At 57.5% G+C, this 26639-nt stretch overlaps 1 protein-coding gene across 3 annotated transcripts; it reads right to left on the bottom strand.

Moving 5' to 3' along the window:
• MRC2 (mannose receptor C type 2) lies at positions 1-25859 on the bottom strand. Of its 3 annotated transcripts, none has more exons than XM_046904387.1 (31): positions 25767-25859; positions 25208-25359; positions 15009-15407; positions 13814-13987; positions 13500-13664; positions 13219-13332; positions 12548-12691; positions 11862-12050; positions 11225-11379; positions 10876-10983; positions 9001-9116; positions 8742-8890; positions 8421-8638; positions 8060-8202; positions 7879-7981; positions 7586-7724; positions 7470-7505; positions 6937-7097; positions 6694-6761; positions 6334-6434; positions 6095-6240; positions 5839-5953; positions 5595-5758; positions 5239-5347; positions 4585-4823; positions 4335-4503; positions 4040-4189; positions 3635-3754; positions 3180-3359; positions 2981-3007; positions 1-2293 (listed from the first exon to the last, which is right to left on the bottom strand). In XM_046904387.1, exons 3-31 carry the CDS (start codon positions 15253-15255, stop codon positions 2073-2075), a joined length of 4170 nt encoding a protein of 1389 aa, XP_046760343.1. In that variant the 5' UTR covers positions 15256-15407; positions 25208-25359; positions 25767-25859; the 3' UTR covers positions 1-2072. The 3 variants fall into 3 exon arrangements, with proteins under 3 accessions (XP_046760343.1, XP_046760344.1, XP_015154875.1); XM_046904388.1 differs by having other exon boundaries at positions 25208-25322; XM_015299389.4 differs by lacking the exons at positions 25208-25359; positions 25767-25859 and adding an exon at positions 23002-23196.
• Between the last annotated feature and the right edge of the window lie 780 nt (positions 25860-26639).

Here is a 26639-nt window from a genome sequence, read left to right as displayed (position 1 = left end):
TGGGGGAGGAAATTTTATTTCCAAGCTTCTAAAAGGATCTTACAAACCACAGAGAGTAAAAAACTGCAAAACTATATATATATATTATATATATATATATAATATATAACTGACAGGGTCCTTTTAAGCGATTCTTCACATTATCCTAATGGTGATAGGAGAGACCACGTAACCATATATGCGCTTTGCCTGTAATCCTGATTGCTGCCGACAGCTGGCAGAATTATTCCCATACAAAATTTCCCCTATATTGTACAGATCTCTTTGCTCGAAGGTAAAGAAGGAGGAAACAGAATGAGATTAACCAAGGAGGAAAGAAAAAGAAAGGAAGAAAGGGAAATAATCTCTTTAAAGAAGCGTTCCTAGGAAGGGCTGCATGCAGGCATCGATGCAGCACTCATAGCTCCGAGCTGAGCCCAACCCTGAGCTCAGCACTGCTGCATTCCGCCCACCCCAGCCTCAGCACTTCTCCCTTTGGGGTTTCTGAGCTCTGCTCATGGCAGGAGATAGAATAGGACCCCTCAGCTGCTCCTGCTCCCACCTGGCCACAAGCAGCAGCTCTCAGTGGCACAGGGATGGAGATGGGGATGGATCGGCGCTCAGCCTTCCCGGATCTGGCACCGCCTCGGGAACAAAACCAACAGCTCCACGCCAGGAATGACCTCAGGAAATAAAAGCCACAACTGAGGAATGGAGCCGGGGCAGAGCTGGGGCCCCTCCTGCCCACAAACGTCACGGTGGTGGTTGGACATCATTGCCAAAAAGTAAACATCAAATGAAGCGATCCCTTCATCCCCACCCCGGCCCCCAACAGTTCCTCAAACACTTAATGTCCAGCTTAAGTGAAATCAACAGTTTAAAATCCACACAGGTGTCAGAAAGGAGAGCACAGCACTCTGTGGGCCCCGCTGACCGCACAGCACCAACCTGGGAGGGACGGGAAAACGTCTCTGTGTGGGGGTTGTGCCGCTGCCCTTTGGAGCTGTGGGAGCTCTCCTGGGTCCCATTCCCAGCAGGGAACCCCCCCCGGGCTCTGAGCATCCCGGGGGGCTCTATGGGAGCTCAGCCCCATGGCACAACCCCACAGCACCTTCCTCCTCCTCACCTATGCCTGGACGTGGAACGCAACCACACACACCCCAGCCAGCTGTGTGAAAGACGTATATATTCAGCACGCACCCAATACAGCATAGCCAAAAAAAAAAAAAAAAAAAAAAAAAAAAAAAAAAAAAAAGCTATGGTTTCCATTAGGGGGAAAGAAAATAAAAATCCATGGGGGGGAAAAAAAAAACAAACAAACCCAAACCTTCAAAAGTACCACCAAAAAATTGCAGAATCGGTCCCCAACCTACATCCCTAACGCTCGTCCTCAACAAGCCCAAGCTGCCCCATGCCATCCCTGCACCACGTGGCACCGGGGCAGCCCTGAGCTCTTTGCTTTGTGCTCCTTCCTCTGCATGCTCTGCAGTCGGCCAACGGGACCTCAACCAGCACTGCTACAATGGGAAGGATGTGCGGGGCTTCCAGTTCCCCCACCTGCTCGTGGTGTGGGGAGCTCTGTGCTAACTGGGATGGGGGGCAGCGAGTGGGACGGGATGGCACCGCCAGCCCAGGGGGAGCATGGCGGGGAGAGGGGCTGCAGCACCGGGCATGGGAACATCAGGGTTATGGGGGGACCACAACTCTGCTGCTGGGGGAGGTGAGGATGAGGAGGGTGAAGAGAGGACTGCGGGAAGGGGAGGTAGATTGGCTTTGGAGACCTCTTGCCCAGGAGGATGTGCTCTCAGATGCTCATCTGGGGGAAATGAGCCCCTGCAGGGCTCTGATCGCCCATGCATGCCTTCTCCCCAGGGGAGGGTGTCTCGGAGCCCGGCCAGGGAAAGCTCTCCAAGTGGGGGCAGCTTTCCTCTGAACCTCTGAGCCCTGAAACCGCCTCCACAGCTGCTGCAGGAGAGCTCCCAGCAGCTGGGGGCAAGCCTGGGGGTACGGCAGCAACCCCAACCCCAGCCCCTCTCACCCCGGGGACCGCCTGCATGCCGATCCCTGTCCCCCCCTCCCCGTTCCCCCTGCCGTTAGTCCTGCTGCTCGTTCATCTCCATGTCTGACACCAGGATGTTCTTCTCGGCCGCTTCGCTGGGGTTGGAGGTGGTGCGGCTGTAGCGGGCGCTCTCGAAGGCTCCGCGCTCGGAGCTCCTCCGCCGCTTGTACAGGAAGATGGCGATGCCCAGCAGAGCGCTCAGCGCCAGCGCCGACAGCACCACCACCGCGATGGCCGTCGTGTTCTCCGGCAGAGCTGCGGGGAGGGGAAAGTCCAGTGAAATACTGACGCTGTTCCCTCAAGTCCTTGCCCAAGCACCAGGCTGGCCCTGGGGGAGCTCCTGTTGGGGGCTCTCCTTGAGGGTGGGTAGATAGAATGGGGCAGGTAGGGACAGCGCTGGGGTGTTCTGGGGGCATCGTGCCCATGGCGGAGCTCTGGGACAGCCTCTCTGGGTCGGTCCTGATGGGTGTTCACATCTGGCAGCTGCCAGGGCTGGATCTATAGGATCCCATCTGATGTGGCACCTCCAGAAGGGCAGGGGGTCCCAGCAAAGGGCTCGCAGATGTGCTCCTCCAAGGAGGACTCACAAATGCCTGGGGATGGGATTGGCCTTAAGCTGAACCAGGGGAGGGTCAGGTTGGATCTTATGAGAAATTTCTCCTCTGGAAGAGTGGTGATGCATTGGCACAGGCTGCCAGGGAGGTGGGGGAGTCACTGACCCTGGTGGTGGTGAACTGTGGAGATATGGGGACAAAGCAGGCATGGTGGGAATGGGTTGGGGTTAGATGAGGATCTTAGAGGTCTTTTCCAACTGTTCTGATTCTACGGTTTCCCACCCAAATCCACCATTTTTATGTTGTTCACACAACCCATGCTGCAGCTCAGTCTGGCAGGACCAGTTCCAGCTCCTAGTGCTGTGCTCGGGCTGACGGTGCCACTCACCTGCCCTGGAGAAGCTGCTCTCCTCCACTGCAATGGCAACACAAAGAGATGAGCACACGACTACGGCTCCCTCCTCCTCCCCACAGATCCCACTACAATACAATTACCCCAAACATGGCCAACCCTGCCATCAGGACACAGCTCTGCCCTGCAGCACCTTGCCCAGACCCCCCCACTCTCCCCAGCACGAGGTCCCTACCTCTGGGGATCTTGCAGATGACACCCATGGTGACATTGGTGCAGGAGCCCAAGCGCCAGACTCCATTGCTGCTCTGGATCCAGTAGCAGCTGTTCTGGCTCAGCATGCTGGGCCCCGTGTCATGCTGGCCCCAGTTGGAGTAGTTCACAGCTGTGTTGTCGTGCCAAACCAAGGTGCCTCCTGGAAGCGAAAGAACTGGGTCTGGGGATGCCAGCGGGGATGCCCTGCCTTTATCCTAGTGCTGAAAGCAGGGGGAGGTGTGATGGGGTGATGGGGAGGACCCCCAAGGCCAGGGAGGACACACTTGGCACATCTAACACAGCCTGAGACATCAGCCCTCATGGTCACCGTGTGAGCCCCCCATACTGCAGCCACCACAATGGGCTCCTCTGTTCACCATAAGGCTACTGAGAATTCATGGTGTTACCCAGGAAGGGTCTTTTTGTGCCCCGTACCTTTGGGGTTGAACGTCATGCCCAGCCAGGCACCCTTGGATTGGCCCTCGTATGCCTGGAGGTGCTCCCACACGAAGACGTTCTCCATCTCATCCTGGATGGACAACACTGTGCCACCAACTGCAGAAGAAAGAGGGGTCAGGGTGAGCCCAGAGCTGGGGATGGAGCTCAGGAGCAGCAGCAATGCAGAAGACAAAGCTGAGGAACCGCTGATGGCCACGAACATGAGATACATGGGGAACCCAACACAAAGCAGCACTGAGGAGACATGATGGCTGACCAGGGCTGGACCTTGGCAACAGGGACAGGGGCTCCATTTGAAGGTATTTCTGTTGTATCCAGAGGTAACAAGGGGTCCTATCCTCTTCCATCCTCTTCCCATCCCCTCCCACAGCCTCTCCATACCTTTCTGGCACCTCCGCATTGCATCCTTCTGCCCCAGGGTGATCTCCATGTGGAAGGTGTAGCAGTGGTCCCTGAAGGGGATCCAGGATGAGTCCTCCAGCGACTTGGGGCAGCTGCCGCTGTAGCTCCACTTGTGCGTGCGGGGGGGACCTGGTGGTGGGACATGGTTGGGGGCCAGGGATTATTGGGGTACCCAATCCCATGGGTTGAAGGTCCCCAGTGGGATGTCATCTCCAACCCAATGTCACACCCACTGCTGGGGTCCACAGAGCTCCCTGGGCCATCCGCCACGCACCCGACTGGAGCTGGCAGATGCCGCCCTGCAGCTTGGTGTCACAGCCAGCCGTGCGCCAGCTCCCATCCACATCCATGTAGGCACAGCCAGCAGCCTGCTGGGGCTCCCCGTCCTGCCAGTTGGTGTAGAACAGGCTCTCCTCCGACAGCCATGAGTAGCTCCGACCTCCCTGGAGAGCCAAAGGGAGAGGCTGAGGGGCAGCTGCCACCCCTCGGGACCCCCACCCTGGGTGTCTACCCCATGTTCACACCTCATTGTTGGCCAACCCGATCCAGAGTGGAGCCCGTAGGCTGCTGACGGCCTGGGTGAGGAAAGCCTGGCTGTAGGGGTCAGGAATGGTGGCCAGGGTGGCATTGAGGGTCTCGCACAGCAGCAGGGCTTCGTGCCACCTGAGGGGCTTCTGCAGGATGCGGTAAGTGCTGTTGTGGTAAAAGAGGGTGCCGGTGGGCGAGGGGGGGTACGGCGTCTGCGCGGGGCTCAGGGATGGGTCTGGGGGAGCAAAGAGACATGGTCAGAGGATGCTCCTGCATGCCAGGGGTCACCTCCTTGTCCATCCCCCACCAAGCTGGGGGGTCCCCATGGCAGTGCCACGCAGAGGACGTGCACCTGGCTGCAGAGGGCACGTCCCCAGGGGTTGCTCAGTGACAAGGTGCCATCCTAACCTCGAGGATGCCCATCAGATGCATGTCGCTATGGAGCCCACTGGGCCAGGCTGATGTGCACGGGGTCAGCAGTTCCCCAGGAAACAACGGGGCCAGGTTCCTTACAGTCTGTCTCCTGGACATTGCCCCATGCTCCCCCAAAGATAATCCCATTGCTCCCCATTGGTGGCACTCCCACAGTGTGGGGTGCTTACAGCAGCTCCCACCTCTGCACAATAGGGCTCTGTCACTACACACCCTACCTATTTTCCGTTGGCAGATGTAGCCGTGCTTCTCCTCCACGCAGCTCCGGTCATCCCAGCGCCCCGTGAAGTGGGGGGGTGAGCCATGCCACACCACCACGCAGTTGGTCTGCAGGCCAAGCCACAGAATCAGAATGGCCCCCAGCTGTGTCCCACCACACACAACCCCCAGCCCATGGAGCCTACAAACTGCAGGACCAGATCCTTCTCTGCCCTCAAAGAGCCACCCCTGCAATCTTCAACCTTCAGCCCATCCCTGTGGTGGGACACCATGCTGAATCCTTCTCAGGGTGGTGGGTGCCCCAACCCCTCTCCATCCCAGTGCCAGGGGATGCTATGGGGCAATGGGGTCTCACCGGCTTGTCGCCAGGGCTGGAAGAGCTGCATTCCGAGGGCTCCCCAGGTGCCCAGCTGACGTGTCGCAGCGGCTCACCCTCCACCCACTGGAACTCCTTCTTGGCATCGTGGAGGCCAATCCACAGGTCGAAGGAGATGTTCAGCAGCATGGATGTGATGAAAGCTGCGAGGGATGGCGAGGTGCTGAGGGCCACCTCCAGCAGCCCTGGGGTTGGCGCTGGTGGTGGCTGGGGGGTGACGTACCCTGCTCCAGAGGGCTGGAGATGGTGGCCAGCACGGCGCCCTGGCTCTCACAGGCCTGCTTTGCCTCCGGCCACTTCACGATGTCAGCTTTGTCGTGGCCATTGAAGCTGAAACACTGCATGGGCACCGGGGGCGCAGGGTGGTCTGGGAGTGTTCCCATCCCAGAGCCATCACTCCCAGCCCCAGAACTCCAACCTCTCCTTGCCCCCAGCCCAGACCCATCCTGCCCTATTTGACCCCTGCCCATCCCCCTCACCTTGCTGAGGAACGGGACCCAGCCACGGGGACAGCCCCCACTTGCGGGAGCAGGCAGTGGTGGGATGGACGGCTTCACAGCAGTGGCATTGCTCCGCTTGCAGATGTAGGGCAGCGCCGTTGGGCATTTCTGATCCCCCCAGTCCTCTGTAGGAAGAGGTGGGGCAGGGACACCCCCTCAGCTCAGCCTGCAGCCCTCGGCCCCTCCAGAGCCCAGCACTGCAGGATGCGGCTCCTCACCTCTGCTGGCCGTCATATAGACGCACTTCTTGTCCTTGTTGATGGGACGGGGTTTGCCTGGTGCCCAGGAGACAAAGTTGAGGAGGGACCCATCAGACCACCTGGGAAAGCACAAAGCAAGGACTTGGTGAATGGTGCGAGCTGGCTGCAGTGGCACCAGTGGCATGGCCAAACTGGGACCGTGTGGCAGCTCTTCCCTCTCCTGGGTGAGGAACCAGCAGCCTTCACCCCAGCGTCTCAGAAGCACCAACCCAGATGGGTACAGCCTGAGAAAGGTGTTGAGCTGCAGTGCTCTGCAGGCTGGGGACAGCAGCACAGGGACACACAGGGATACGGGGGGCTCTGGTCCCCACAACTTACTTGAACCTGCCATCGTTCTCATAGGTGTGCAGCCCAATCCACCAGTGCTGCTCCTGACCCCTGGAGAACTGCAGGACCAGAAAGGGGACATCAGTGCCTATTCCAGGGCCCTGCACACCCCACCACCACCCACCCAAGGCACGCAGAGCCAGGCTGTCCCCATATAAGGCCATGGAAGGAGGGGATGTGATGGGGACACAGAGCAGCCCTGGAAAGCAGCATTCAGGTGGAGGCACCTCCTACCTTCTTCAGGTTCTGACCCAGGAAGTGCAGCTCGGACTCGCTGTGCACCGACACCAGCTCTGCCTGGAACCAGCTGCAGATGCGCTGTGCCTGCATCCACGTTGAGTGGTGCTCAAAGAACTTGTACTCAGCCTCTTGGTACTTCACCCACTCTTTACTGCCTGCAAGCAGGGACCCGGCATCACACTGCAGCTGGGCCACCTCCTATGTCCCAGCACCTCTTCCCCATGAAGGTCTGGCTGCTCAGCTGTTCCCTGCAGGACTCAGCATTCATCTGGGAGCCTGAGCCTGCTCTGCTCTGGGTGGACAGGAGGAACCGGCCCTGGGCAGCAACCACAATGGAGCTGAGTGATAGTTCTGCGCTAGAGCTGAGGATGCCTCGATTCCTGTCCTGGCCCCCTCCCATGAACCCACACACAAGGTCTGTCCTCCTCTGGATAATGCTGCCCATCACCAGTGCTCTGCAGTGAGCACTGGTTGCTTGTGCCCAGAGAGGACAGTGGAACCAGATGGACACACAGCCCCTAACGCACCTTGGGTTGTGATCTCCGGCTCCTTCACATCAGTTCCTGGAGAAGGAAAAGGGAAGCCATGACCTTATCTGCAATCCCCCGTGGATGCTGCTGGGGGTAGAAGTGCTCCATGGTACCTTTGGGCAGTTTGCAGATCCAGTCCAGCTGGGCTTCGCACTGCATCGGCATCCACTGCAGGGAGGCCAGGTCCAGCACTGCGCAGTTCCGGATGTCGTCGTCATCGTAGTTGCTGCGGTCAAAGTTGTGGTAGAAGAACTGGGGGCCGAGACAGATAGGAAGGGTTGGGGCTCCCGGGCTGGACTTCCACCCCAAATACACCCCCGAATCCTCCAGTAAAAGCTGCCTGCAGTGCTGCTGCTCCCCGGCTCAGCTCTGCATGCGGTGCTCAGTGCCTCACTGCTGGACTCACCCCCAACCCATCGCTCCACCGCCAGCTCCGGTCCCCTGCAGGGTCGCGCCGGTTGAGGCCAATCCAGAACCAGTGCTGCTCGTGGATCTCTGGCTCTGACTCCCTATGGGAAAAGATCAGAACACAGCCAGCCTCCAACCTGAAGGCTTTCTTACTTGCACTTTCACAGCCAGCCCCTCACCCAAAAATCTTGTTGAGGGTGTTAGCCACAAAGTGCTCCTCCTCGTAGCTGCCCAGGCTGAGCAGCTGGGCTCCCAGCTCCCGGCAGAACTCCTGTGCTGCGATCCATGTCTTCTTCTCTTGCAGCTTGTCAAAGTTAAACACCTGGGGATGAAGGAAGGCTGGGGGCTCAGCCCTGGGATCCCACTCGGATACCCCTAACTTGGGCAGGGGGAGGAAGCAGAGCATCGTCTCTACCCTACAAGCAGTAGCATCCCAACTTCCAGCCCAAGTGCTGTGTCCAGGATGCATTTTGCATGCACCAATGTACTCCCATAGGATGGGGGCACAGCTGGGGTTCACTGCAGCCCAGTACCCCGTACCTTGTAGCAGTGCCGTAGCTTGGGGTCCGCACTCCATCCCAGCGGGCAGGTCCCAGTGAGGCTGGGTGTAGGGTAGGCGCTGGGCAGCTCGGGGTTCACTGGCGTGCCCAGGTTCTGCCGGCAGATGTACTTGGCCTTGAAAGTGCTGCAGTTCTTCACCTCCCACAGCCCCATGGAGCTGCCGGTGGCCAGGGCCACGCAGCCACCCTTATTGTAACCTGCAGCCAGCCTCAGGGTCAGGCTGTGGCTGCGCCGATCCCCTCCCTGGGTAGAACTGGTGGGGATGGGGACATCCCGTCCCACCCGCTGCCATCCCCTTACCGGGCTGGTCGCGGTTCCAGTGGGTGTACATCACCTCATCGCCGCTCAGCCAGCGGAACGCGCCCGTCTCGTTGATGTCCTGCAGGGCTGTCCAGAAGTACTCTCCATCCCATCCATAGATGAGGCTGCTGACATACGCCTGCTCAAACCTGGAGGGCAGATAGATGCTGTGAGCTGAGCCCACCTTGCCTTGATCTCATCCCAAGCAATGGTTCAAACCCCATCCCCGTGCTGCTCATTTTGAGGGCGCAGTGCTGACCTGTTGGTGATGGTGACCAGCGTGGAGCCGTAGTCGGAGCACATCTTGCGGGCATCACTGTAGGTGACGCGGTCCTCACCCAGCCAGAAGCAGGAGGGGCTGTGCCACTTCCAGCCCTAGGGACACGAGACAGTAGAAGTTGGTAGAAGTTGGAATGGACCTCTACAGAGATCCCCTCAAGTCTTTTCTCCTCTCCAAACTCTCTGGGGCTCTCAACTGGTCCCCATCAGGAGGTGCTCCAGGCCCCCACTATCTCTGCAGCCCTCCACTGGGCTCTCTCCAGCAGTTCCCTGTCTGCCTTGAACCGGGGAGCCCAGCACTGGATGCAGTGCTCCAGATGTGGCCTCCCCAGGTCAGAGCAGAGGGGAGGAGAACTTTCCTCTCCCTGCTGGCCACACTGTGCAGTGCACCCTGGGGTCCGATTGCCTTCTTGGCCATGAGGGTACATTGATGGCTCATGGACAACTGTTGATCAACCAAGACATCACCGGCCTTCTTGGCCACCAGATCACACCAGATCATGATCAGCTGTTGGCCATCAGGATCCCCAGGTCCTTCTGCATTGAGCTCCTTTTCAGCAGCTCAGCCCCCAGCCTGTACTGGTGCATGTGGTTATTCCTCCCCAGGTGTAGGACTCTATATATGCCTCTGTAGAACCTCATAAGGTTCCTCTCAGCCCAACTCTCCAGCTGACCCCACGCCAAAACTGTCCCAGCCACAGGGGCTGAGCCCCTGCGGTGGGGTGAGGACACGGGACAGGAGCCACGTCCCCTGCTGCCACCTCCTGCTTTTCCTGGGAGGTCTCTGACCCCCAGCCGACCCAGCATGACGGAGCTCTAGCAATCCTGCGATCCCAAAGGACAGGGCTGCAAGGAAAACAAATAGCCAGGCAGCTTCAAAGCAGCAGATATCATTCTCCCTGCCAGAATCCAGCTCTGCCGGGGAGCGGGGAGGGGAGCATTATCCTCCTCTTGTGTTGTGGGGCTGAACAGAGAGCAAGTCCCACTGCAGCCTGCTTTAATCACCCGCCTGTTGATGTTGGAGCCCATCCGGAGTTGGATACACAACAGTGCCTGTCTGCTGCCAGAACAGAGAGCGGGCAGCAGCAGAGGGAAGGATACACACGTGATGGGATGTCAAAGGGTGGGAAGGGCTAAGAGGGGTCAGCCCCCAACTAGAGACCCTCCTGGCACTGGCACTGACCCTGGCCCAGCGTGCCATCTTGCCCAACTGCCACACTGTCCCGAAACTCTCGCAGAGCCAAGCATCTGTCTGAGTTTGCTGGAATGGAGAGAAGGTCTGGGTGAAGCTGCCTGTGCAGCCAAGCAGCTTCTTTTGCCAAGATGGGGAAACTGAGGCAGGGGACAGGTGGCCAAGATCCTGGAGTGCCACGGTCCTGGTGGGAATGCACCAACTCAGTGGCTGTATCCAGAATGGGGTGAAAATGATCAGTGGCACTGCACTAGGCTCCCCATCCCATCCCACCCCATCCTATGTCCATCCCATCCCCATCCCACTGGGCTGCTGCATGGAGTAGCTTTGCTGCAGCATTTTGGTACATCAAGATTCAACGTAAGCAAGTAGGGTAAAAAAAATGAAATTCTGTGCTGGAAACTCAAGTCAGAGCAAAGGGGAGGATCTTGGATGATGAAAGCATGAATTTTGTCCCAATTTCTTCTTGTGGCCTCATGCAACTGCAGAAGCCCAGGACTCTGAAGTCTCCTGGGCACAGACCTGCAGCTCTAGGATTGCCAAGGGGACCGTCAAGGCTGCACTTTGCAAATCCATCCTACATCTTCTGGGCACTGAGGGATTGCCCAAGAGACTGCACCCCTTTGGCACGGGGCTCCCATGCCTGCTCCATATCCCCCTCACCTTTCTGCACCCGTGGTCATCTTCCTCTTTCTCCTGGCTCACCCGGCCAGGCTTCTTGCAGATGGAGGGCAGGCTCTGGTTGCACGGGCTGTCATTCCATCTCCCTTCCTGGAAAGGGTGGAGAAGTGCAGGACTGAGCCCAGCTCACAGCCCTGGGGAATTTCCCAGCCTGTACGCCACTGATTTCCTTCCCTGCATCATCCCCCATGGATGCACTGGATCCCTCCCCTCCCAGCAGCTGGGATGAGCCAGGTTCAACCCAAGCAGGAGATACTCCCCCAGGCCCCTCCTCCCTCACCACAAGGATGCCATAGGGGTAAAGGATGCGTTTCCTGCCCTGTGCTCTCACCGGTCCCCAGATGGTGACGCAGTCCTCCAGGCTGTCACGGAAATTGTTGGGCTCAAAGGGGTGCCAATAGGTGAACCTCACAGGCGTCCCGTCTGACCACTCGAAGTTCATCTGCAGCTTGAGATCATTTAGACCAATCCAGAGCTCTTCCACGTCTGCCAAAACAGGAGGCTCAGAGCCAGGAGGCAGAATGCGCTCTGCCTGGCTGCAATCTTGCAGAAACCCTCCACCAAAAGGCTGCAAAACTCCTCTCCAACCCCCACTCTGCATGGGAGCTGCAGGGCTCAGCACCATGCAGCAGGCAGGACAGGGATGCTCTCTCCCCACAGAGGGGCAAACAGAACGAAATCTGCCTACTTCTTGACGTTTTCATCCTATTTCTGCATTAACCAAATGCAATTAGTGATATTTTCAGACGGGTCTACGCTATTTTCTCCCCACTGTGATGCCCTCTGTGTCATGGCACGATGCATCACACTGAGCACAAAGGCTCACAGGCTCCAAATTTCGCTCTCCCAAATAATCCCACAACACCAAAACCCACATGATCTGACTCTGCACAAAAGTAAACATGAACAGGATGCCACTATTTCCCCAAACACGCCCCGCACCCATAGGCTGGATGGGCTCCCCTCACCTTGCTTGACCTGCTTGGTGACAAACTCCAGCTCGGAGAGTGTGTGGATGCTGACCAGGTCCCCTCCACTCCTCAGGCAGGTCTTCTTTGCATCCTGCCAACTCTTCTTCTCTCCCACCAGGCGATAGCAGTTGGATTGGAAGGACTGCCAGCTGGGCTCACAGTCCACTTTCACCTCTGACCACGAATCTGGTAGGGAAAAGCAACAGAGGGCTCCCACTCTGCTCCCCCAGCCTCTCCTCTGCAGGGGACTGTGGTCCCATGGGGATGCTCAGAGAGTGTTTTGTGCTTGGGACAAGAGCCCAAGGCATGGGACAGCTATGGGCAAAGCCTTGTACGCAACGGCAAGGTGCAAACAAAGGCAAGGTGCAAGCAGTGGTAACTTTAGAGCTCCAGGAACAAAATAAAATCCCTTCTGTTTGCACACCATCAATGCAACAGCAGAGCACAGATATCTGGGAAAGCACCAGGGATCTCCCATTTCTCCTGCTGCCTCTCCTGATGTCCAACCTTTGAGCATACTGAGCACTGAGGTGGTACTGCTTTGCAATTTTCCAAATCAATGCCCACCCTGGGACACCCTGATCACCTCCATGAGCTGCCAGTTGGGACCAAAGCTGGGGACTGGCAGGGAAGTAGGGATCCCACCTGCATCCACACCCTGGGGTTGCTCAGCCCCCACTTACCCGTCAGGAAGGGGTCAGTGGTGGCATTGGGTTTCTTCTTGCAGACGTAGGGGAGGGCGATGCCGCAGTCACGGTTCTGCCACCCCCCAGACGACTCAGTGCGAATCACACCACAGTTCTCCTCGCTGGGGTTGTCGGGCTGGTCTGGAAATGGGGGTGAAGGGGGGGGGGGACATGCTGCTGGGAGCTCACAGGGCAGGACTGGCAGGGCACAGCTCTCCCTGCCCGAACACCAGCAGAGATGGATTGATTTTGTGGCACACTAGGGATTATTTGTTGTGCCTCGATGCACAAGGACCTGGAGCATCAGCATGAACTAGAAATGCCAGGTAGCAGTCAGTGGTTGTCCCCAGACCTCCTCCATGGAGGGAAGGTTCACCTCCATTTATCCCCATGAGTGCCTTGGGGTGATGGCACCAGGCACAACTGGAGCATCCCCTGCAACGGGTCCTTCTGCCCTGTGAGCTAAGGGTTAGAGATGGAAGTGGGCAAATAATGCCACCAGTGTCCTCCACACCAGGCCATCGAGCTGCCCATTGCAGGTATTCAACAGCCCTTGAAACAAGGATGCTCAGCTCAGGGCACCTTGGCAGCCCAGGCCACCTCTCCTGCCACCTGCCCAGAGCCACATCCTCTGCTCACCCTGTCCCCCCACACAGCCCCCAGCTCACCGCTCTCCCAGTTGAGATACTTGAGTGGCGAGTTGTCAGACCACTGCCAGCCCCCATTGATGTCCAGGTCATTGAGCCCAATCCACAGTGTGGAGCTGTATCCAGTCAGCAGCCCTGGGGCCAAGACAGAGAGAGGGACATCAGCCCCCCAGCTCCAGCTCCACACACAACCCCAGCCCAAAAACCAAGCCCACCCCAACCAGGACAGAGAGCACAACCTGGGACCAGTTGCCCCTGGTGTCACCAGCTCTGCCCTAGGTGGCAGAGCCACCGTGCCTCACCATTGATGTAGGTCTGCTCGTGGATCTCGGTGATGCTAAGCAGGTTGGCTCCTTGCTGCTCGCAGCTGTTCCAAGCCTCCCGCCAGGACAGCGTGGACTGGAAGTTGAACTGGTAACAGCTGTTGGTGAGATGGTCCTTGTCCCAAAAGGTCTCACAGTCATTGCCTATGGGGACAAGTAGTTGGCACCCAGCACATCCCACCCCAGCTTCAAGAAAAACCAAGCTAAACCAATATCCCACCAAAGCTGGGTGCTGAGCAGCCATCAGGATGCTCCTTCATCTCATTGGGACTGGATAAGCCACCCACACTTACTCTTTATGGGACAGAAGCCCCATCGCTCATCCTTGCCGTAGTCCTGCGTGGTGGCACACCAGAGATGGCCGTCCTCCCGCCCTGTGCTCGTGCACTCGTGGAACCATTGGTTGTCATACTTGAAGGGGATGGTGCAGGGCTTCCCGTGTGAGTTGCCCTGGATGGTGTAGATCTCTGCAGGAGAAGAGGGTCCCCCCATGAGGCTGCAGCCAGGGGGAGTTGAGGATGAGGGTTCTCCTGACTGGGGGACCAAGGGGTGCCTGGATGTCCTGGCTTTGGCTGGGGTAGTTAATTTTCTCCCTACGAGCTGTGTTCTGGATTTAGGATGAGAATAGTGTTGATAACACTGTAATGTTTTACTTGTTGCTGAGCAGTGCTTATACTGAGTCAAGGACGACTCAGCTCCTCACACTGCCCCACCAGGGGGGAGCTGGGAGGGCACAGAACCAGAAGGACAGCTGACCCACACTGGCCACAGGGACATCCCAGACCATACGATGTCATGTGGAATGATAAAACTGGAGGAGTTGGCTGTGGGGGCTGTGGGAACTGGCTGAGCATCAGCTGGCTGGTCGTGAGCAATTGCCTTGCGCATTGCTTGCTTTGTTTATTCTTTTGGCTACTGTTGATTTTTTTCTTTTTCTTTCCCTATTTTTTCTTCCTTACTAAGCTGCCCTTATCTCGACCCACAAGTTCTTATTTTCTTTATCTTTTCTCCCCCATTCCACTGCAGGGTTGGGGCAAAGAACTGCATGGTGTTTAGCTTGGGACTGCTTTTGCTTAGGGGCTAACACTGCTGCTAATGGCTCCTGGGTGTCTGCAAGGCATCAAGGCAATGGGGACAGAGAGAATCACAGAATCATTAAGGTTGGAAAAGATCTCTAAGCCCAACCACCAACCCACCCCCACCATGCCCACTAAACCATGTTCTTTCAGTGCCACTCCAGCGACAGCGACTGCACCACTGTGCTGATACAGAACCACTGAATTATTCAGATTGGCAAAGAACACTAACAGAAGGGAAGTCCCATTTGGAATACTGCATCCAATTCCGGGGTCCGATCTGGAGGGGGGCAACCAACCCACAGCAAGGGGTAAGACCTGTGGGGGCCTTGTGTCCCCTCCAACCCAACCATGCTGCGATGCTATGAAGCACCAAGGGACGCAGATGGTGAGCCCAGCAAGTGGGCCTTACCAGAATAGGGCACGGAGCACAGATCCTCCTCAGTTCCATATGTCCTCCACTGTGAGCTGCGTGCCTGGTCACCCCTATCCAGCGAGGTGTTGGCTGGTCGGGCCCCGAGGTGCTGTGAGAGCTGCTCCCCGAGACCACGGCAGCTCCAGCGCATGTTGACAGACTCGCGGTCGCACTCGTAGGTGGCCAAGGGGTGCAGGCCAGCCGTGGCATTGCCCCCGTGCCACGACACCCCCAGGCATTGCATGGCCCCCACGTTGAAGAGGCGGTTGCGTGAGACCCATTTCCACTGTTGGGCCGGGGAGCTGGCGTTGCAGCCCTTGGCGAGCCGCACCAGCGAGTCCTTCGTCTCCAGGCAGCCCTGTGCACCCACGTTGTAGATGAGGAAGACTTTGGAGTCTGGGTTGCAAGAGGGGAAGAAGCATGGGGAAAGAAAGGGTTAAAGTGCTGCCAGGGGTTGGCCTGGCATCTTAGAATCATAGAACCACTGAGGTTGGAAAAGACCTCCAAGGTCATCCAAGTCCAACCACCCACCTATCACCGATATTTCCCACTGCACCATGTCCCCCAGTACAACATCTGAACTTTTCCTGAACACCTCCAGGGGCGGTGACTCCACCTCATTGAGCTGGCCAACCCTCTGTTAACCTGGCCAACCCTACTGTGAGCTGGCCAACCCTCCCTTATCATAGAATGACAGAATCCCAAGGTGGGAAATGATCCAAGATCATCCAAATCCAAATCCAACCATCCGCCTATCACCAATATTTCCCACTATGCCATGTCCCTCAGTACAACATCTGAATGTTTCTTGAACATCTCCAGGGATGGTTTCTCCATCTCCCTGAGCTGGCCAACCTTACTTTGAGGTGGCCAACCCTTCCTTATCATAGAATCATCAAGGCTGGAAAAGACCTCCAGGATCATCCAGTCCAACCATCCAGCCATCATCGATAGACCATGTCTCAAAGTAAAACATCTAAACATTTTCTGAACACCTCTAGGGTCAATCAGTGACTCCACCTCACTGAGTTGGCCAACCCCCCCTTGAGCTGGCCAACCCCTCCTCACCATAGAATCATAGAATCACCAAGGTTGGAAAAGACCTCCAAGATCATCCAGTCCAACTGTCCACCAACCACCAGTATTTCCCCACTTCACCATGTCCCTCAGTACAACATCTGAACACTTCTTGAACACCTCCAGGGACGGTGACTCCGCCACCTCCCTGGTCAGCCCATGCCAGCATCTGACCACACTCTCAGAGAAGTATTTCCTAATGTCCAACCTGGTGCAATTTGAGGCCACTCCCAGACATTCACTGGGAGCTTCCAAAACCCCAACATCCTCCATGCCCACACCACACAGCTGCTGCCCATGCTCACAGCTCCCAGTTCCACAGCATTTTTCCAACCCCCCACTGCCAAAGTGCATCGCTGAGGGCTTCATTCCCTCTCACCCCCAAAGCTGCAGAAACCAGTAAAACCAGCAGAGCTCTGCAGTGGGATACAGCCCCCTGGGCCACCATGCTTCACCCAATGACCCAGTGAAAAGCAGCGTGTCAAGAAAACAACTTTTGCTTTTTTTCCTTTTTTTTTTTTTTTTTTTTAATTTTAAATCATCCCATTTCTTCCACCACAGACAGACATCACGAGCAGTCAGCCTGCTCACGGGCCTGGCTATATTTAGCTTTGGTTTGCTTTGGTTTTTTGCCATTGTACGAATTTTTGGTCTGAAAAGGTTCTCATTTCCGATTCATCCCAACCTTCCCCCTGCCTTGGCTGTGTTGTTCCAGGCCACCAATCCTACTTGTTTCCAGCAAGGAAAAAAGAAATAGAGAAAGGAGGAGAAAGCAACCAGAGGGTTTTGGTTGGCTCTACAAAAGAGTTCTGTGCACCTCGAGTGGCTCCAAAAAAACAGTGATGGAAGGGCTTCATTCCCCAGTGGGGATGGCACCAGGGACGACCTCAAATAACGATGGGTGAGAAGGGGCGTGGGCTCAGCGCGTGCAGTGCTGGAAGGCAGGGATTGGAAGAAGAGACTTTGAGTTTCTCAGAGACATTTTTCAAATTCCAACAAGTTTCAAACTAAGCAAAACCCTCTCGGAGCAGGACTGCAGGCTGTCCTTGCAGCTCTTTGCCAGGAGCTGAGCAGCAGCGCTTTGGGGCTGGAAAAACCCTCTCCATCACGAGCACAGTGAGGGTCAGCACCAGCACAGCCCTCCTGCTTCTGTGTCAGCTGAACACTGACATACTGCCTTTGGGAAAGTAAAGGCAAAAAATCAACAGCACGAGGAAAAAAGCCTGGGGTCAGCCTGAGGAGCGGGCGATGGAGTGTTCTGTGCCCCACTGCTGCCCACAGTGCTGGATTGGTGCCCGCTGGGGCCGGCCCCACAGCACTGTGTGGGCTCAAAGGAAGCTGCCTGGACTCCAGGGACAGTCCTGGGGTCAGAAAGGCACAACACATCACCATCCTCTAAAAAAAGGACAGCTGGATCTTGGAAATTATAGCTTAAGAGTTTGGGGCTCGCAGGATAAAGAAGGAATGGAAAGTCACCTGCTGGGCTTTCTGGGTTGGAACACCATAGTGTGACCCATTGGGAGCTCCTGAGAGGAGCTGCAGAGGTACGCTGTGCTCAGGAGCATTAAGCACACACTGAAAGCCCACAAAACTTAGCAGGAATGTGGCATTTTTGGATGCGCTCTGCTGTGCTGCACACACATGGAGCAGAGGTGCATGGTCACACCCCTGCTCCCAACCCATTATCCCGTGGGATAAAGCCAGTCCTGGCAGGATCCAGCACTGGTGGAACAATGCTCTCAGGGTAAACCCTGATCTGCTCAACATGGCAGCAAAACTTGGGCAGAACTGAAGATTTATGCAGAGCACAACTTCCACCCTCTGCTCTTATATCATCATTCAATGCAGAAACTACAGAGACATAACCTCTTCTGAGTCGATGCACAGAGCTCTGGAAACGCCAGCACTGCCCTCCAGTGATGGTACAGCTATGGGTCACTCCTTCCAGTGATGCTCCTTACATTTTTGCACCATTTCTGTGCTCCAAACAGTGCTGGTAGAGCTTCCCAACTGCTCTGCACTGCTGGAAAGCCAACCACAGCAAACACCACAGACCCAGGGAGGTGCTGCCCTCCAGCAAATGGGGGAAGCAAACTGGGAACTGCACCTACGTGATGCTCTGTAATGCTCTGTGATGCTCTGCCTGATGCCAAAGCAAACTCAAAATCCAGCCATGAAGGGTCAGATGCCACCTCTGCTCCCCATATCCTGCATCCTTCCAAGGGGACAGCCCTGAGCTCTGCACTGCTGTGCCTCACCATAGCAGTTCATCGGTTTCATTTTGTTTTCAAAGCAAGATGTTAGCAGTCAGAAAGCCAGAACTAAAAGGAACTCAGCTCAGCCCTTCCCACAGCAGCTTTGCCACCGCACAGCAAATAAAGAAAGCATCACTACCTGCAATTCTGGGGAACGTGGGCAGCACGTGGGATGAGAGGCAATGGAAGAGGTTGATGATGGATGCTGGTTACATGGGAGCACACAGGGCCCCTCAAAGACTCACAGGGCTGCAGACCCCATGCAAAGGAAGCAAAACTGCTAACAAACTCCTTCGTTATCTTCACAGTGCAAGAGGGAGTGGAGCAGTGATGCAGAGCATCACCCTGAGACCACACAGCAAAGCTGGAGGAGAGGTGGAAGCAGCAGCCCATCCACAATAAAATCCACGGGGAGGTACCCAGCTCAGGAGGAAGGTAAGCACCAGAGAAGTGAAAACCCTGCAATAAAACCTAGAGGAAAATGGGAACCCCACATTGTTCTCGTTGGATACCAGAGAGGTTTGTCCAACAGTGAGAGCTCCATGTGCACAGCCCTGCATGCACACAGGTGGGGATGGAACCATGGGCGTGGGGAGACACCTGGCCCCAAATCCATCCATCTTCAGTGATGTGGGTTTGGGTTAGGTGGGAACCTCCCTTCCTTAGAAAAATGGTCTCACAAAAACCCAGCGCTGTCACCCCCCCTTTGGCACTCCCAGCAGTTTGCCCAGATGAGGCCGCATCCATCCCCAACGTTTTGCCATGGAGAAGAGCCAAAGCATGGTTGTAACGAGCAAGTTTTGGCCAGAGAGAGCCCACAGAAGGAGCTGTCCAAGGGTGAAACCCAGAGCCAGCATTCAGATCAGCACAGAGCTGGTGAGTGCCTCCTGGCTCATGGAAAAGCTGATATCTGTGGGTGGGGGCCGGCTGGGATGAGCTCCTTACTTGGCTGTGACCAAAGAGGGCTATCAGCACCCTGCTCCTTTTCCAAAGCCTCAGAGCGATGTTGGATCAGGTCCACATCCCACATCTCAGCTCCCCGCGGGCGGTCAGCCCGTTCTCCTCGTCTGGGATGCAGACAAATAAACGTCCAGCTGTTTTCCATGGGGGATGCTGTCTGTGGGCAGGGCAAGCAGCTCACCCTGCTGTGGAAGGGGACGAGGGAATAAATCCCAGCACTGCACCCAGCACTTGAACTTCTCCTCCTCCCCCCGCCCTGCTCCAGCCTCCAGCAGTGGGATGGGGCAAGGACAGCCCCAGCACATATCCCCATAATGGGGTCTAGCTGAAAACCATGAACATTTTCAGCACTACTAACAGCATAAAGACACACAGATTATTCCTTCCATGCTTCTCCAGCACTGTTCCTCATATCTTTCTGTTTTACATGAAAAATCCCGTTAACGTCCCCATTGTGGCAGCACGAGGAGCAATGCAGCACTGAGCTCTGGGAGGGGATGTGAGGAGCCTGAAAAGTGCCCTCTGTAAGCACCCAAACTGCCCCTCCTGAGCTCAACAGTTCACTCAAGAAGCTGCCAGTCATCCCACTCATCATTTACTAACCCTTAATTAATTAAAGATGGGTCCTTTAAGAATGAGAGCATCTGTGTGGGTCTCTTATGGGCTCCGAGCAATCTTAAGAATGAGAAAAATGCAGATGCTCCACGGGCTCCACACAGCTCATATTAATTAAAATCTTGCTCCTCGGCAGCAGCGGGGCTGGGATGGATTGCTGGGACAGCCCTGGGGGCCACGTGGGCTGCTCCCGTCTCACCATCCCATAAACGTCGGTCGCACGCGGTAACCCCGGGGCCAGCAGCACTTGGAACCGTACAATCACTGAGGTTGGGAAAGAGCACTGCTTGGTGGGGCCCTGGAGACTCAGGTTGGATGTTTGGTAGAAATTCTTTACCCGGAGGCGATGAGGGCCCAGCGCTGCCCAAAGAGCTGCGGGTGCCCCATCCCTGGAGGTACCCGAGGCTGTGGATGTGCAGCCCGATCCCACCTCCCTGCTCCTGCACAGTCCCAGTTACCACTCCTCAGAGCTGCGTTTGCTGTGCCAAAAGCAAAGAGGAAAACGGGGAGGACTCCATGCGCTGCCTGCTGTGTTTATTTTAAAGGCTGGAAATTCTTCCCCAGGTCCCTTCTGCCCTCTTCCCTCTCCACAAAGCCCCACGGCAGCCCCGGCCCACGGCTCCACGCAGGGGAACGGTTTGGAGAGTTGGAGAACTTTTCCCAAAGTTCTGTTTTTTCAGCCCATCCTGGTGTGATGGGGAGAGAATTGATGCCATCAGCCCGACCCGGCCCTGAAATCCCCCCATCCCCCCAACCAGGGACGTGGAGGCTGAGAGCATCCTTCCCAAAAGCACTTGCTTAAAGGGAAATATGGGATTCATCCCAAAATCCAAGCAGGGATCGCTCCCCAGCTGCAAACTCAGCTCAGCGCTGGGGACGCGGTGTCTGCCTGGATGGAGCTGCGTGTGTTGGCAGCACCTGGGATGTGGCACTGCTGTCACTGCTGTCCCCATCCCAGCTGCCTGGCCTAGTGGTTGGCTACCTTACCCATGGCAGGGGGGTGAAACTAGACGGTCTTCGAGGTCCTTTTTGACCCAGAATCATAGAATGGCCTATGATTCTCTGGGGAGACGCAGAGAAACAGGGAATAGTGTGGGGGGGAGGGGGGGAAATGAAGGAGCATTGGGAGACCCCAGGAAAAAGGAGCAGGGAGGCAGGGGTGCAAAAGGCTGAATGTTCCTGCAGGCTCTGCGGGGCTCCCTGGAGGACTGGGAAATGCTGTTAAATCCCATCGCCTATGGAATAAATCACAGAATCATAGGATGGCCTGGGTTGAAAAGGACCACAATGCTCATCCAGTTCCAACCCCCTGCTATGTGCAGGGTCGCCAACCAGCAGACCAGGCTGCCCAGAGCCACATCCAGCCTGGCCTTGAATGCCTGCAGGGATGGGGCATCCACAGCCTCCTTGGGCAACCTGTTCAGTGCGTCATCACCCTCTGAGTGAAAACTTCCTCCTAAAATCCAACCTAAACCTCCCCCGTCTCAGTTTAAAACCATTCCCCTTTGTCCTATCACCATCCACCCTCATAAACAGCCATTCCCCCTCCTGTTTATGTGCTCCCTTCAAGTATTGGAAGGCCACAATAAGGTCCCCCTGGAGCCAAAATATCATTAGGAATGGTGCTTGCAGCCGTGCAGCAGCGGAACCTGGGCTGGGGGAGCTGAAAGCAGCCTTGTTCCCCCCCCCGCTCCCACCTCGGCGGCTCCCACCGACCGCAGGGACAGAGCTGCCTCTGTGCTCCGCGTCGTGCAGGAGAGGGGAACGCGCCAGCCCTGGATCCGACAGCGGCACCGCCGCCAGCATCGGCCCCGACGGGCAGCGCAGCCCTGCTGGAATCCACAGACCCCCATAGTGCTGCGGAGAGGAGCGCACGACTTCGGGACAAGTTTTATGGGGGCAAGAAGAGGCTGAACGGGAATTCAAGTGGGGAAAGTTCATCCGAGAGCGTCTCCACGGGGCAGCGCACCCAGGATGGACGTTCCGTCTCTGTTAGGATTCCCCCATCGTACTCCCCCATCGCTTCGTCCTTCCCCTGAGCTGCGCCTACGCTGCCGGGCTGCACCATAAAGCGACCCAAAGCCCCGGCGGGCAGCGGCTCCCAGCGCGGCTATGGGGAAACGCCACGGGGCGAGGGGGGGAGCGGGGCCGGGCGGCAGCACCTCCCCTGCTGCCATTTCCAAATCTGCTTTGGATTTGCTAAGCCGACGCTAATAAAACAGGGCCGAGGGCTCACGTTTGTTACCGCTGGGGCAGAAATAACGAATTTTGATTATTATTATTATTATTATTTAATTTCGGGAAAGTAAAAAAAAGGCAAATTAATCCAAGGAGCAATGAAATGTTTGCTCTTCTACCGGACTATCCTGTGGTAAAAAGCGTCTGAAACCGCTGCTCCGGGCCCTCGGCTATCTGTGCACATGGTGACCTCCGAGGGCTCAACCCCCCCCAGCCGCCACCGCCTTCACAACGAAAGTGGGGAGAAAAGAGAACTGTGGGGCCCCCCGACGGGCCCCGATCCCGCGGGTACCCCCCTATAGGATTAACGCGCTGTGGGGGGCGGCAGGATGAGGAACGAAGGGACCTCGAAGCCCTTCAGCCCCTCCGGGACACCCCGGGGCTGCGGGGCGTTGGAAGCCGCGGCCGCCCCCCCCCCTCCCGGTGCCGCCCCCCCCGGAGATGCGGCAGCGTTTCCGCCCGGCTCGCCAGGAGCTGCGTGGCCGTACGGAGCGGGGAGCTCAATTCCGAAGGAAGAAAAAGCCTAAAAAAACGGAGCTGGAAGAAAAAGCGGCGGCGTGGGCCAAAAAAACAAAACAAAACAACAAACACAAAACCCCCCCAAAACCACAACCAAACAGCCAAAAAAAAAAAAAAAAGAAAAAAAAAAGAGGAAAATAAAAAGGGGGAAAAAAAAAACAAAACGCGGAGGGACGAAAGGAGACCGCGGGGAGATGGAGTAAAACAAACGGCGCTCAACGCGACTCGAAGCCGGGAGGAGGAAACAAACCGCAGCGAAGCGATCCGCGCCCGGGGCGAAGCGGCTCCCACCCTCCCCGCTGTTCGCGGTCCCCCCGCGGTCCCACCTGGGTGCGGGGCGCCGAGCACCGGGCGCAGGGCGAGCAGCAGCCGCAGGGCGAGCAGCAGCAGCAGCCGCGGGCACAGCGGGCAGCGGAGGGCGGCGCGGAGGGGCCGCGGCCCCGCGGGGCTCCCCATGCCCCGCTCCGCTCCGCCGCGCTCGGGGCCTCGCTGCTCCCTCCTCGCCGGGGCCGGGAGGGGTTGGGGGGGGGGGTTGGGGAGGGGGGGGGATGGCGGAGGGGCGGGAGGGAGATGGGGGAAGAGGAGGGGGAAGAGGAGGAGAAGGAGGAGGAGGGGGTGGGACGGCGAAAAGGAGGAGGAAAGAAAAGAAAAGGAAAAAAAAAAAGTTAAAAAAATAAACTCGAAGGGTGTGCGGAGAGCCAGGGGCGGCCTCAGACACTGCGTCAGCGGCAGCCGCGCTGCCCTCGCCGTGGGCCGGGCCCGGAGAGCTCGAAAGGGGAGGTGGGGGGAGGGTTGGGGTAGGGGGGCTGCGCGGTGGGGGCTGCTCTGCCCGCCTCCCCCCCCCCAACCCCGCGGCTCCGGCAGTGCGGGCGGATGCGCTCCGCTCCGCGCCGCTCTGCCCGACAGCGGTGCTGACAGAGCTGGCACCGATCCCCCCCATCCACTGGGGGGTGGGTCTGGCTGGGTGATTTCTGAGCTGTTTTTCAAACTTATCTGTCTATATGAAACACTTCCCTCCATCCGGTGCTGCACAACCCCCAAAAGCCACGCGAAGAGCCGGGAAGGACGCGCTGCCGTTGGGAAGCCCAGCTTTGCTTTTAGCTCCGGTTCTCCCATCGCCGGTGGTCTCCCTGGGCGCCCCAGGGCTCCTGCATGGATGGCTTCGTGCAGAAAACGCTGGAAATCGGCGTATTTCCCTGCCTTGTAGGGCTGCGTGTTTCCATCTGAGCTCTGCTCAAAGCCTGTTCAGGTGTTTGGGGTTAAAATCATTAAACACCATCAACAACAACCACAGGGAGCTGCTCGGCCGAGGGAGAGACGCTGTGCTGAGGCACACGGGGGCACCCCGAGGAGATGTAACCCCATATGAAGTCCAGGGAAGACGATGAGTGCGGCACTGCTTGCAGGATGAAGCCCTGAAATGGTGCGGTGCGGGGGATGCTGCTGGGCTGCCACGTTTGGTTTGGCAGCTCTCGCAAAAATAAAGGAATCCGTTGTTTCCCAGCAAAGCAGGAAGGACCTGCAGAGTGGGGCCGGGGTGGGCTTTGGGGATGCAAACCCTCCAGGGGGGGCCCAATTAAGCGCATCAGCATCTGGGCTGTTGGGCTGTTGGAGCGGCAGATTAGTTTCTAATTGAAGCAGCTCTGCTCTGCTCTGCTCCGGGGGCTGCTCACAACAGCCCGGGGAGAGGAATGGATCCACACAGGGTCAGGGTTGGTCCCGTCCCAAAGCCTTGGGGTGGGGTGGTGTCACCACTCGAGGTGCCATCAGTGGGACACGGCGGAGCTCTGAGCCCCGCAGATGGGTGGGGGGACCCGACAGACCCAGCGGCGCTTTGCCAGGAGGTGAATCCCACCAGCAGGAGGGGCACAGCGCAGCCGGATGGCCGTGGATGGCGCAGAGCATCACCGCCTCTCGGCCTCCTTCAACCCATCTCTTGCAGCATGCCGTGTGCTGTTAGAAGATAATTAGCACTTCCTAATAATGAATCCCCCCCCGGTTGAGGCCAACAGCTCCTCGCTTACTCCTCTCCTAATCCGGTTTAGTACCGGTTGAATTGCTACTCGTCGGAGCAGACCTGGAGGAAATGCCTTTTTCCCTCCCCCTGGGGCACTTCCAAGCTGTCTGACCCCGCTGGCCCCAACGAGCTGCTGCGGCCGCGTGCGGGGACTGCTCTGGGGAGGGCTTTTTGCACCGAGTGAGGGCCGGGAGTCGCGGGTTCGTCCCAGCTGAGTCAGCAGTGGGAGATTCCAGGCTGCGGATGGAGCATCCCCGCCTGTCTGCTGTTTGGGTAAACGAAATAAACACCGCTTTTCGAGATGGTCGCAGCGGAGGGGGTGTGATGGGGGCACTGCGCTCGAGTGAAAATCAGCGTGCAGAAGGGTTTGAGGAATATTTCCCGAGCTCAGACCGTGCTGTGAAGACCTTTGGATGGAGGCCGGCTGGTTGTGAGCATCGTCAGACCTGGAGCTGTGTGGTGCCCCACAGGCTGGGAGGGAGATGTCCCCAGTGAGCCGTGGGATGCGCTCTTACCCGGTAATTTGGGGTGGGACACCAACCCTCGTGGCCACGCCGCACTCCCAGGGTGCAGAAGGGTTCTTCAGGAGTGGTTTTGCTAATGAAAGAGGATGTCGATGGCTTCGGGAAACTGCTTCAGAGAAAGCAACGAGCTGGTTTGAAGGAGGCTGAGGGATTAAAGAAAGCCCAGATCTGAAGCGGGGGTGCTCAGGGTCAGAGAGGTCTGTAAGCCTGTGACTTTGGTGCCAAGATGGGGCACATCTGAACCCCAGCAGCTCTCCGCCCTATGGGACAGACCCTTTCCCTACACCCCATGCCCCCCTACAACTGACTCTCGGCCCTTCGCATCTCTGCAGCCCTCCTTGGGATGCCCTCATAGCGCTGGATGCCCTCCTCCAGCACAGGGCTCCAGCTGCACCCAGAGAGCAGGACAACCCTCAGCGCTGCTCCTGCTGCTCCCAGGGCACCATCGGCCATTGCAGCTGCACGAGGGGCTGCGCTGCCCCGCGCCCACCTCAGCACCGCCTCAGCCTCCTCCTCCGCGTGGGGCCATCGGGCCAAAATCAACACCCACCTGGCAGGCACTGCACTGAGGTCACCGCTGAGGGAAGAGGCCGTCTCGGCGTCTGCTGGCTCCTCTCTCCCCCGCGCTGGGGAAGGGAAGGGAAACGAAGGGAAGGGGAGGGAAGGGAAGGCCACGTTGCTCCCCGCCTGCAGGAGGAGCGGAGGCTCCGGGGTGGGGGTGCTTGGCTGCTCCTTTTCCATCCCAGCTGTAGGGAGATGCAAAATAACTGAGGATGAAGCAGCGCTGGGTGCACACATGAGCATAGCGACACTGCCCGGGGGAGCCTTCATCCCAAGAGCTCTCACATCCTCCAGCCCTGGTATCACGCTCTGAGGGCTGGATGCCAGGGTGGGGATGTGGGGTGGGAAAGAGCAGGACTGGCCATGGAAACGCCACAAACCCCGTGCTCCTTGCAGGCCTGAGACTTGCTGAGGGCTCTGCCACTGTGGGTGGGGGCTTTGGCATGTGTCCCTGCTGGGGGCTGGGCAGGGGATCAGCCTCACAGCTCCGGTTTGCACCCTCCAAAGATGAGCCCAGGGGTTGTGGCCATGCTGGGTGCCAGAGCTCGGCCACGTCGGGGACTTTGGCCACCAGCCACGTCCAAAGAGCGCTGTCAGCCTGGCTCTGCTCAGCACCCAGCTGCGTGCAGAGGGATGCTGGCCAAGAACGGCCCTTAAGTGTCAGGCAAGTTCAAGCTGCAAATTATTTATTAAAACCAGATGTGCTCGCTCAGAGCTGCCACGAGGAATTTCAGGGCGCTCCAGTCCTGGGAGGGCCAGCACTGAAATCCCTGCCCTTCCACCGTGGGGGCAAAAAGAGGCCGGGGCTGCCTGGGGAGGAGCGCTGCCCCAAACCCAATGCTGCTGCTTCTTCCTCCCGGGG

The sequence above is a fragment of the Gallus gallus genome, chromosome 27, assembly GCF_016699485.2.
Source record: "Gallus gallus isolate bGalGal1 chromosome 27, bGalGal1.mat.broiler.GRCg7b, whole genome shotgun sequence".
NCBI lineage: Eukaryota > Metazoa > Chordata > Aves > Galliformes > Phasianidae > Gallus > Gallus gallus.
This window is presented reverse-complemented; position numbering and strand designations above follow the sequence as displayed.

Bases quoted from the DNA above. Each gene is read 5' to 3' on its own strand.
- MRC2 (XM_015299389.4), bottom strand. From the start codon at position 23,131: ATGGGGAGCCCCGCGGGGCCGCGGCCCCTCCGCGCCGCCCTCCGCTGC. The intron at 12,692-13,218 runs GTGAGCTGGGGG...CCCCATTTCCAG, and splicing joins GTATCTCAACTGGGAGAGCG to ACCAGCCCGACAACCCCAGC. The intron at 10,984-11,224 runs GTGAGAGCACAG...CACCCTTTCCAG, and splicing joins GCGTCACCATCTGGGGACCG to GAAGGGAGATGGAATGACAG.